Below are 12,264 nucleotides of genomic sequence, written 5' to 3'. Positions count from 1 at the left end.
GGCATTATTTCACAGATTATATTGCTCTTAACAAAGTCTGAATAATTTCAAAACAGAGACAGCTAAATAGGCTTGTTGAAGCTAAATCTGAACTTCAGCAGAATGTCACAAAAGCTTCTGTCCTCAGGAAAGTATTGCTTGTTCTAGATTTTAGGGAGGTAACAAAGGACTTGGATGTTTCCTGCAAATTCCAGGAGAGATGGGAAGATAGATTTCACTAGATCTCTGTGTCTTGCATTTAACCCACTGTTCCTGCCATAAAGAGTCTTCAAAAATACGAAGATGATGCAGATGAAGGCCTTCTGCTTCTGAGAGCAGAATTCTGCACATGAGAGAACTAGACAAAGTTTTTCTCATAATGCTAACACAGATATATTTGTGGTTGAGAATGGGTAGAAAGAGTAGGGCTTTAAGTACTTCGTTTACCCTGTGATTTAAAAAAAAATATATATTCTGTACTTTGTGTCCCCACACTGTTCTGATAGCTTTGAGATTTGAAGGAATTGAGATAGAGTTTGCAATTTATTATCAATCAATCAATCAATCAATCACATTATTAATATTTATCCCCACAAGTGCTTTATTTCTAAGAGTGACAAGTCTTTTGCTAGAATAGCTGTCAGATTTGGGTAGCAAAAATCCAAAAGACCTCTAGATCAGGGGTCCCCAACCACCGGGCCCCGGACCGGTACCGGTTCGTGGAACATTTTCTACCGGGCCGCCGGTTTGCTGGGCGCCGCCATCTTGTTTTGATGAGAAAGTGCTTCTGGGTGAGCTTTTCCGGTTGGAAAGCAGCGTTTGGGTCCTGAAGGAATCCTCACGCCTTAGTTTCATCGAAGGGGGTGGTGGCTTCGAACAAAACTAAGGCGCGAGGATTCTTTCAGCACCCAAGGCAAGGCGAGCCGAGCGACCGTCCCGAAGCCCATCAATAAAGGTACAAAGGAGGAGTTGAAGGTGGTGGGGAGAAGCGGGGGACGGCTGGCTGGCCGGTCGCTCGGCCCGCCTTGCCATGCGTGCTGATGCCGGTACCGGGCCACGGATCATTTTGTGATGCCGGTACCGGGCCGTGGCACAAAAAAGGTTGGGGGCCATTGCTCTAGATCACAGCAAAGAGTTGGACATTTTCTGCATCTTTTTGCTGCCATCTAGTGGCTCAACTGGATATTTGCATGTCACATCTGGTAACCATATTTATTTGAGAATGCATATCTAGGAGTATAAAATTCTGTTCTGCTAGTCTACTGTTTTTCTATATATTGTGCCTATATAGCCATTAGATTTGTGGAAAGGGGTTATAAAATCTTGGTAGAAAGTCTCTGTATATTAGTATTCATTACACTTCACATCTCAGAGCAGTTAGGAATTGATTTCACTGTTCCTATTTGCTTTGCTTTGCTTTGCTTTACTTGTTCAACTCCTGCAGGGTTTGCAAATGTAAAATGTGTAGAAAACTTTAATCTTACATCTTGCTCAAGGAAAGGCAGTTGTGTTCTTTGGAATGGAGTATATGGATGATCCATTAAATTGCATCCTAAGCACTTCAGAAACAGAAGCTCAGAGTTTTTTCCAGAAAAAAAACTGGGAAATGTAGTTTAGTAAGGAAGTTGAATACTGATAGAATTACATTTCCCAACATCTGAGCAAATAACTTAAAGACGTTACCTGTTGCTACCCCATCAGATTGCTGAAATAGATATCTGAAGTCACCAACACAATTAATTTAGAAAATAGTGTTAACTATTGATTTTTTTTTAAAATGTTTCTTTTTAGAGACCAGGCCAGGATAATGAATGAACACATTCTACTTTGGGAAGAATTTCTCCAGAATACTGACCAAACAGGAATGATTGTACTGACATAATTATCTATCTTCTGTAATACTGTCAGCTGACACTGCCCTAGGAATTATTTGCCTAGACTGAAATCTCGATTTGGTTTTGCCTGAATATGACTAGCAATATATATTCAAATTCACATCCAACTGGAAACACGGAACTGCAGATGGGCAGTATCTTCATCCAGATCAATATCCGAATGCACCGTTGATTCCTGATTCAGTGAGCCGCATGTATGTAAAACCTACTTCTACTGGTAGATCTCCTTATTTGGATCAGCCCAACATATACCAAAAACTACATAAACCAACTTTATTTTTATAATTAAGAAATCTCTCACGGATGGTGATTTTTGTATTTGAAACGAACTCCAATAATTCTTATACCAACTCTCTTGTTTTATAATGCACTTGTATTAAAAAAAATCTATTTATTGAAGAATTGCTTATTTTTACATGTATTTGGGTTAAGGTATTTGCTTTTTTTTTAAGTTCTAGAAGTGGGTATTTTGCTGTGCAATGACCATTTAGCTGATATTTGCAGCTTTGGAGCTTTGGCTGGCTATAAATTACTTTTATAAGCAATTAAGAGCAATATTTAGACTTTTTATTCAATAAATGCTTACAAGCCACAATATATATGAATAATGACGTTTTGTAGGTCTGAAAGATTCCAGAGAAAGCTGTTTCACAGTAGGTAAATAATTAAATTTAGGAAACACTTAGCAATCCTTAATCTCTTTATATGACAGTAAATTCACCACAGGAGAAAATACCTAACGTAGTGTCTCATGCTTTTCCTTTAAAAAGGAATCCAATGCATTTATAGTAAACATACTTGTCTTTATCAAATGACTATCCCTAAAAAATGAGCAGCAGTATGATAACAATTGTGGGAATATTGCTTCTTATAACAATGTTGTTTCTAGACACAAAATTTCTGTATTGATTATGGACAGTGATGACAACTAAACCTATAACTTTCACAAATCCATATCCCAAACAAATAATGATCCTCTTTTTGGACACTGTTGTTTCTAACTTGGAAAATAATATTTTTTCTTGAGGTAATATAAGCATATGACTATGGAATATTAGACTTTCACTTTTGGAGAATACATAAATATATGTTTTGTTGAATCAGGAAGTATGGACACACAAAAAGGTATTTGATGCAGATATTTATTGGCATGTTCAAAATAATTCATCAATTTTATTTTTTGTAATCAAAATCTCAGACTTTCAAAGTTACAACCAATTATATTCACAGTGGTTTAGTAAGTTGTACACTAAAAGAAAGATAATTTTTACTTCTGTGAAGATACATAAAAACATAGATGTGCCTGAGCTTAGATACTGCCACTTTAGTATCTGATTGTCTAATACATTAGCTCTTACTACAGAAAAAAAGTTGTCAAATGTGTGGCAAAAATTAAAAGCAATGCTTTTAAGACTTTTTTTTTTTTAAAAAAATTGAGATGGTTTCCCTGCACATCGGTCTTTCATTCAGGCAGGAAAAACAAGTGAACACTGAAGGATACCTTTAAAGATGTACATTTCTTCTGGATGAAGCCAATATCTCAGGAAGGAGGTTTAAAAGACTATTTCTTAATAAGTTGAAGATTTTTAATGCAAAGTCAAAAACAATGCCAACAGCACTTGATCACCCAAAGGAGTTTTATATATGAGAAGATATATCTTGACTTTAATTGTTTCTATTTATTTGTAAAATATATTCGTGTACATATGTAAAAGTTAGTTTGTATATATTGCTGAAGTAATTAAAGCTATATTCATTTATAGACTGGTGACAAAGGTTTCTCAAAACGAATATGTTACATGAAAAAATATGCTGCAATGATCATTTGTTGTTTCGAGACATCTCTACTTTGTATATACTGACATTTGCAAACATTAAAAGAAGCCGTTGTTAATAAAATCTCTGGAATGATTTGCTATATTTGCCGAACCAGAAGAGAGCATGTTGGTGGGGGAAAAAAATAAACCAATGGTTATCTGTTTGAAATTAGCATCTCTGTAAAACCCAATTGTGCAGACACACTGGGCCTTTATCTTTTGGGCATCTGACAGTGCACCAAATGCAACAACTTTTTTTTTTGGCCATGTTCTTTTTAAATCTCATTCCCAGGTCAAAAATGAGTCAGATTTGAGTCATCCTTAGTTATGCTGGATATTAGAAAAACGTATGTTTCTCCGTTAAACTGGCATCATCCAATTATAGCGGCAGGGGATGTCGAATATGCTAGGATTGCTGTACAGAATTGTGGTATATTCTGTAGTGGGATGAATCTGAGAGATGTATACTGACCATTTCAAGCCCAGGTAGGCAGACACCTCTGATCCACAGTCGGTCTTATTTATAATTATGTTGCTGACATTTTGAAGAGCTGATCTCAGCAGTGTTGCAATAATTATCCTTTGGATTTGCAGAAAAGCAATTCAGCAACCTTTTTAAGTACAAAGTACAACCTTTTTGTGTTCTGATTATTGTACCTTAACTGCATGTAAATTATTTCCTCCCACCGATATGCTCCTATAATATTTAATGCAGCATGATAGTTGGGTGTTGCTCTTTTACACCTCTATACTAGTCATTCTCAAAGTATGGGCTATGGACTGCAGGTGATCTGCAGAGATCTGCCAGGGAGTCTGCCATAGCCATCCCATTTTCAGGGGCCAGAGCACATTCTTTATCTCACCCCTGCATTCCCATGGTGGCCAAGAGATGGTGAAAGCCTTATTATCTTAGACCATGGGTGCAAACACAAGGCCCGCGAGCTGCATCCGGCCTGCAATGTTTGATCTGGCCTGCAGGGCCATCCTGGAAAATGTAATCTAGCCCACGTGGCTTTGGCCCGGTCTACCCAATGCGAAGTGGAAACATCGGGTCAGCGTGGCTTCAGCCTGGTCTGCCCAGTGCGAAGGTGGAAACAGCAGTTTGGAGACTGGCATCAAGCTGGCCATGCCCACCCAGTTGGTCACACCCACCTGGTCTCCCAAGGTCAATACAGCCCTAATGTGGCCCTCAATGAAATTGAGTTTGACACTCCTGCTTTAAACCCTACCACTCCATAACCCCTGGCAAGTAGTTCAAAAGAAAATGTGAATGGCTGAACACTATCCATTAAACCATACAAGTGATAATGTGAGTAGTCAAAGTAAGAAAAGTGATAATAAGTTTCAAGTGCAGCTTTTGACTGAATCTGCATGTATTGCATTAAGTGAAACACTCTTGCAAAAAGAAAAATGAATCTACAAATGAGATTTGATTAAGCTGGAGATCTTCCCTCCAGATCTTCCTTAGTAATTGAGAGATCTGTACTGAAGAACATTAATGACCAAGTGATTCAAGTGATAAACAGTTGCTTTTGATTAATTTGGGAGTTCAATATTGAAGAGACCTTGAGTGTAAACCAAATGGACCTATAATCATCTGCCCAAAAGAAGTGAGTTGTGAGTATGCTCTTTAAGATGAAAACACAAGAAGTGGGTTGTTTGCTAAATAGGGTGATTTTTGCATTTTCCAAATCTAATGACAAACGTAATGGTTCACAACTGTAGAAAATTTGAGAAGTGTTGGCAGTAGACTGCTTTGTTGGCAGGATTATACATGTTTTAACTCTGGGTGCTATCAATGCTACCAATTGCTACCAAGACTGCCATAATAGAATGGTGGGACCAAGTCTTCCTCTATTTCAAATTATCTCCTGAATGGAACATTGAATCTGGAAGCTTGCCTTTCTGACATGTATAAATAAAGGGCATAGATGTTTTAAAATAAAAGCATTGGTTGTGATTCGGCTCCCTTTGGAACTGCTCTGTTAAAAATAAAAAGAATAGGTTATAGCAGGAAGCAACACAGAAAAAGCCAAATTCTGCAGCCAGTCCATTTCTGCTAACGGTGTCATGATTATCAGATATCATTTCCCTCTGGGATGATGCAGAAGAGATGGCAGCAAAGTTGGAAGAATCAACCAATTTATTTATCCAATTCTGCACACGAATAAGCAAAGCAGCTCCATTTGGCAGTGACTTAGAGACAACAGAGATAGGATCTATACACTCAGCATTGTTTTCTGCCGACCCATGAATCAATGAATTGCATTTTAATTTAGCAGTGTGGAAAGGCTCTTAGTTTTTGTAAGAATGCCTATATTAAATTAGGTGGTGTGGCTTGATAGTCCATACAAAGAGCATACCAGAAATTCTAACATGTAGCCATGTAATTCTGGACACGACCACCCATTCAGGTTCTAGTGCCTGATTCTGTGATTTAGTTTGAGTAGTTTGGTTTCATTTTTCAGGCATGTCTGGGAAGTAATCTTGATGGTGTTCTCAGCCTTTCTATGGGTGCGCTCCTCAGACTAATAAATTATCAGTATGCCATGGAAAACCTCAAGGAATAACTAGAACAGACCATCACAGCAAAGCACATAGTCATGATCAACATGTCCAGTCACTCACTACTGCAGAACACAATATTCTACAGAAAAGCTTTATAACACAGATTAGGCTAATCAACTAGAATCCTTTGCAGCCTTGGAAGGTGCGTTTAAAACCACAGGACTTCCCACAGAAATCCAAGAAAGAATAAGACAAATTATCATTCTACAGACCAGAAGAAGATGAGAACAAAACTAACTCAAAGTAGAGGGCAGAGCAGACCTCAAAAACCTAAAGAAGACTGAACCATAATAGATAGATAGATAGATAGATAGATAGATAGATAGATAGATAGATAGATAGATAGATAGATATAGATATAGATATAGATAGATAGATAGATAGATAGATAGATAGATAGATAGATAGATAGATAGATAGATAGATAGATGAGAGAGAGAGAGAGATAGAGATAGTGTGTATGGTATTCAGCTTTTTTCAGGTATTTTCCCATGTCATAGTTGTGCTTTTAAAGTTGTAGCAAAAGCACAACTATAATGACGTGGGAAAATACCCGAACAAAGCTGAATACCATACATATAAATACCCGCGAAAACTTAAGAAAACAAATATATATATATATATATATACAAAGAATTACTAGATGACAAAGAAACTTACATCCTAGTGAACACCAAACCAATACAGAAACTAGACAATTGAATCAAAAGAACTCTCAGGGACCTTAGTGAGAAAGGTCAAATCACTCAAGAGGAACAATCAAATGCCAACAAGGAGAAAAAGAAAATACCTTCTCATCAGCAATAAACACCCATATGAGTAGAGATTAACACCAAGATTAATACTAGACCAACAATCAAAGAGCAAATAATATTCTAATCAAGAAACCACCAACTCAGACAAACAAGCTAACAGTAAACAACTTAATCAAAGCACCACCAAATCCACTCCCACCAACACTGACAGGGCAAGCATTAGTATATAAAATAAGGGAAAACCCCACTCTTCTTACACTGATTATGTTACCTAGTTTGGTAATGAGATGTCTGCAAGAAAACAAGCTCAGAGCACAAAGTTATAATTTGTTATCTAGTTTTCCAAAAAGTTAACTACCAGATATATAACTCCTTCAAATGTACGAAACCTAGATGTCATCAGCTAAGCTGAAAACAACTAAGATAACAACTTTCCTACAGATGATGATCATAATTATCATCAGCTACCCTCCTAGTTTGTAATATACATGGATGATCATTTGGTGTTGACCAAGAAGAAGGATGTTTTTCTATGGCAGACCACCTTTGTAGATGCAGTCTGAAATTGATACTATTTATTGCAATTTGCCATTTCTGCAAAGCAAATTAGGGGCAAATTACACTCCATGTCAGAATTCATAGCCTAATTCTAAAATCAGGCAGAGGTGTCTGTGGAAAAATAGCTCTCTGGTCAGAAAGACATTGTGTTATGACACAATGTGTGTCTCTTTGGCTCACAGATGCAACGTCACAATACCTGTAGGAAAGAGCCAGATTTTCCATTGTGATACTAAAAACACTGCCTTCGTCCATCTATTCCTCCTTGCATATGCCTCTGAAAGCAGATACTGTTTTGTGCATGAAATACAAACTTTCATGATTCCCCTTGGTGACGAAACTCCAATGAGTGGATCATGTCTGCAACATAAAATAACAGGATTCAAAGCATTTCCATTTCCCAGCTCAAATCCTCTCTGCATTAAAAGAAAAAAAGGAAACAAAAATTGTGCTGAGAGTTGCATCTTGAATAGCTTAAGATATAGTGACATGAAGTAAGGAAGAAGGACGAATTTATTAAACTGCTCAGGTAAGCTTCTGCAGATATTGCAGGGAAGATAGACTAAATAAAAATTAAAAAGCTAACTTTTTCCAGCCTAAAGTGGGGGGTATGTGTGTGTGGACAAACCAGGGAGAGAGAAATAAGATCTAAATTTTATAAGGGGATTTACAGTGTTTAGACTTTGGGCAATTCCATACTGGAACCCAAAGAGTCTGACTCTTGTTCTGCTCCTTTTGTAAATTAACTTCAGAGATTCTACTCTAGATTGTAATGAGTTGGCAAAGGGGCTGAGTTAATGCCAGTACAGGGGCTCAATGGTCATTTCCATGTCTCTTGCCTCCCTCATCTGTACAAGAGAGAGAGGCCTCATTGGCTGGCCTGTGTGGCAGCAGGTCTACAAGGCTTGGCCTTTTTAAAGGGATTAATCCCTCCTCACTAACCCTAGTTCTTTTGCTTTCCCAGCTGTGGGTACACATCCCTCATTCATCCTTCATTATCTCTTTTTGACACTCCAGTATTGATAGGGGTGGGCTTCAAAAATTGTAGCAAAGGGTTCTCTGCCTGGTTGCTGGGTGGGCGTGGCCATGATGGGCATGGCCTAGTCCAGAGATGCCCAAACTTGGCAACTTTAAGACTTGTGGACTTCAACTCCCAGAATTCTCCAGCCAGCATAGCTGGCATAGAATTCTGGGAGTTGAAGTCCACAAGTCTTAAAGTTGCCAAGTTTGGAGACCTCTGGCCTAGTCAGCCTCCTACACCACAGTTGGAGGGGGAGGGGGCATTTTTGCCCTCACTGGGTTCCGGAGGTTTTCCTCGAGCCTCCGGGAGGGCGAAAACGGCCTCCCCGGGTTCTGCAGGCTCTCTGGAAGTTGGGCCCATTTCAGGCCTTCCTGAACTTCTGGGAGGCCCATTTTTCACCCTCCCCGAGCCTCCGTGTGCATCCTAAACTTACCTGCATCCAAAATGGGCCACATGGGGACTATTAGGAGGGGCGGGGAAAGGTAGGTGGGACCAGCCAGGAGTGGGATTTGGAGGTTGTCTGAACTGCACAGAATCTTAGCTAGGGGCTCTACCCGAACCCCTGCAAACCCCCAACAGCCCACCCCTGACTTTCCCTCTTTTGCAATGATGTGATAAAGCAACAGGGAGCAGCATCTTCCATTTCTAAGTTTTCTGATAGGCCTGGGGAAATGTTGTAGCAAGGAGGCTGTTCTTGCTGACAGTTCAGTTTCCTAGAAACAAAGTAATAATGGGAACTTAAACTAGTTTTTTTTTTTAAAGGGCTGGATGGGAGGAAGGAACATTTTCCAGAATTGTGTAAGGAAGAGGAGCTTGCTTCATCTACCTGAGCAGAAGTCAAAAGAGTGTCAGCTGGGAGATGAAAGCATTGAATGGAGCATGAGCTTCTAGGGTTAAGGATAGTTAACTGGCTTAATGGTTCATTGTTGGATCAACTGCAATATTATATTAAAAAATGGCAAATGCCAACTAGCAGAGAGCAGATGGCTCTGGCAGCTGAGGACAAAATGGCAGCCCAGGGCAGTAACTGTCCATTGGGGAAGGTTGCCTGCCAATCTCTGCAGCCAGTTGGTGCTGCAGTTGCTACTAGAACAGAATAAAGATCTCGAGACCATCTTGAATAGTTTAAGATAGGCAGAATAAAGGTCATAAGACCATTCTGAACAGCTTAAGACAGATCAGATCAGAAAGAGCAGGCTTGAATCAAAGATGGAAAACCTTGATACAAATGGATGCATTCGTGATGCATGGGAGTTACCTGTTCCTGCATTCGGAAGGGCAGCCTATACTGGTGATGGGCTAAGCAGAATGTGCAGATGTATCCTTTAATCATTTGGGGAATTAATCAGATATTTTGAGTAGATGAAAACTTGCAACATTTGCCTGATAAAATGATGTTTCACTTTGTCCAAGGTAACGCATTCAGTCATTTAGTTTCTGTTGACATTTTCATTGTGTGTTGGTGGAAGGCAGTCTGCTGCAATACAAATCATCTTGTAGTTTATTTTCAAGCTTTCACTCCCAATCTGATGATGATTTTGTGAAATACTCGTTCTCCACCCTTCACATTGGTTAGGTTCATATTGCAAATCCATTCATTTGGAGAGACTGCTTTCCCAATAGTCCCATAGCAAGCAAAGCTCTGAGGCAGGTGAATTCCTCAAAGAGTAGCTTTTTTGGAAATACCATATTGGCACAGATCTGGTGAAAACCGATTCTGAAGACTCCCATGGTTTTTTACCTAATTAAAAGTAAACGCTTTTCACTTCCCCAAAACAATCAGATCACATGGTCCAATCATGGTGCAGTCTGGCAGCTGGGTGACATCACTCCGCCTTCTTCCGACCAGGTGTGAGAATGTCCTTGGTTCCCAAGAGAAAATATTTTGTTTTGGCTACAGAATCCCAACTATCTCAAATCCTCTCTCCCTATCTCTCAGCTCCAGTGTGGCAGCACTGAAGTGGTCAAGACGGCTTTGATCAGGTCAGCTTCAGGGTTGACACTCCACTTATTGGGAATTCAGTGATGATTTTCTGTGGGAGCTCCCCACTTCAGGAACAGTCTTCCCCCTTCTGGAACGGCCTTCTGGAATCTGGCAAAACTATTTCTTCTTTCCAAGAAAAAAGCTATGATAAATTATTGGGGTTTTATATTGTTGTTGATAATATTTTTGTCCCTGTGCCTGGAATAGGCCCATATGCCACTATGTCTGTGGTCATCTTCAGCAATAAAATCCTCCTTTAATGGGTTCCCTCCCATTCCCAGGAATGCCCCCCAAGTCCTTGTAAAACAGCACAATCTCCTCAGATTGTCTAGACTTGGCTTCTCTATTACACACAATCCAAGTTATTTGTTCTTGTTGTATGATATCATTAATGACCTAAGATGATTGGAATGATATCATGAGATCTCAGTTTAATTAAAAAAAACACACAACACTCTCTACAGGGTCTTTTCCAGACCTATAATCTAAGCTGTCTGCCCTTTCATCTATAATATTCAACTTGTGAAGATGAAATTGGCAAAAGAAAAGCTGAAAAGTGGGAGTTGGGGACCCCAGAGAGAACATAAATATCTCTGCTCACAGTAAACTCTGGACCTGTAATGGATTGTTTGGATGACCATAGAATGTTATGGTTAGTTTATGATTCAGTGTATCCCTGAGATGTTTAGCCAAAGCTTTCAAACAATTATCCAAACTAACCTCAAGGCCAGCAACCTGAAAGACTGGCTTTGAGAAAGTTGCTAACTATCTAACCACGTAAAGTTTGCAGAGGAGATGATTCTGTAACACACACACTCCATACACATACAAACATGTAATTTTACACAGCCGTGTCTTTTTCAGGATTCTGGGATTGGGCCTGGTAGTCTGAATGATGTGAAATGTATCTCCTATCTACCTGTCTGTTTCGTTACTTGCTTTGGGGCAGAAGTAAGAGTGAATAAGATTTCTTTAAATGAGGCATATTTTCATTTTTTAAAACTATAGTATAAATAAGTATATTATTTGACAATTTGCTGCAAAATTTCTGTCGGTGTTGAAAAGGAATGAAGATGCGGTGAGACACTTCAAATACAGGAAGCACCTTCTGTTCTTTATTACCACTTGCAGTTGTCCTGGTGATAAATTGAGATAAATGTCTGTTTTGGAGTTTACCATTTACTCTGGTTGGATGCCATTATGTCTAGGGCAAGCGTGAAGAAGAAGCTCACTGAGGATTAGGATTTGTTAAATAGCAAAGTTAACAAGAACAGACTATGGCCCTGGGCACAGTGCAATATCTGATTATATATGACTCTTGGGAATGAACTAGCATTTAAAAAAAATGGTTTTCAAATATTTATGCACTCTGTATACATATCTGGAAGAAAGATGCAGAAGAGAACACGAGATTCAGTTCAGTGAACTGGATTGTCAGGCTCGAAAGCCAAACATATCAAGTAAACTCATTTCTTATATCAAAATAAATCCCAATTCTTTTCAATGATGTTAATTATTGTGAAGATTCCTCATTGGATTAGCGCAATGCACTCTGTGCAACAATGCCTTTGAACCAAAAGTGCACATGATCCAGAAAGTTGCAGTTTAGCTGATGTTATAGTTGCCAATCAGAGCAGCTAATATATCTAATATCTAGTATAAGTTAATTGCACTAATGATTAGTTTG

General features: G+C 38.9%; 1 protein-coding gene across 6 annotated transcripts in view; it reads left to right on the top strand.

Annotated features, from left to right (window-relative positions):
- LPL (lipoprotein lipase) overlaps nucleotides 1-3,773 on the top strand; it is a 31,065-nt gene extending 27,292 nt beyond the window's left edge. For all 6 annotated transcript variants that reach the window (XM_087957488.1, XM_026680608.2, XM_087957491.1 and 3 more), the window contains one exon: nucleotides 1,771-3,773. In XM_087957488.1, the coding sequence (XP_087813614.1) occupies nucleotide 1,771 (1 nt within the window). In that variant the 3' untranslated portion in view covers nucleotides 1,772-3,773. The remainder of the gene's footprint in view (nucleotides 1-1,770) is intronic.
- Nucleotides 3,774-12,264: the final 8,491 nt, after the last annotated feature.

This window comes from Notechis scutatus, chromosome 2 (assembly GCF_049901735.1).
Source record: "Notechis scutatus isolate UNSWTSFEM ecotype Mainland chromosome 2, rNotScu1.2, whole genome shotgun sequence".
In the NCBI taxonomy this organism is placed as follows: domain Eukaryota; kingdom Metazoa; phylum Chordata; class Lepidosauria; order Squamata; family Elapidae; genus Notechis; species Notechis scutatus.
This window is presented reverse-complemented; position numbering and strand designations above follow the sequence as displayed.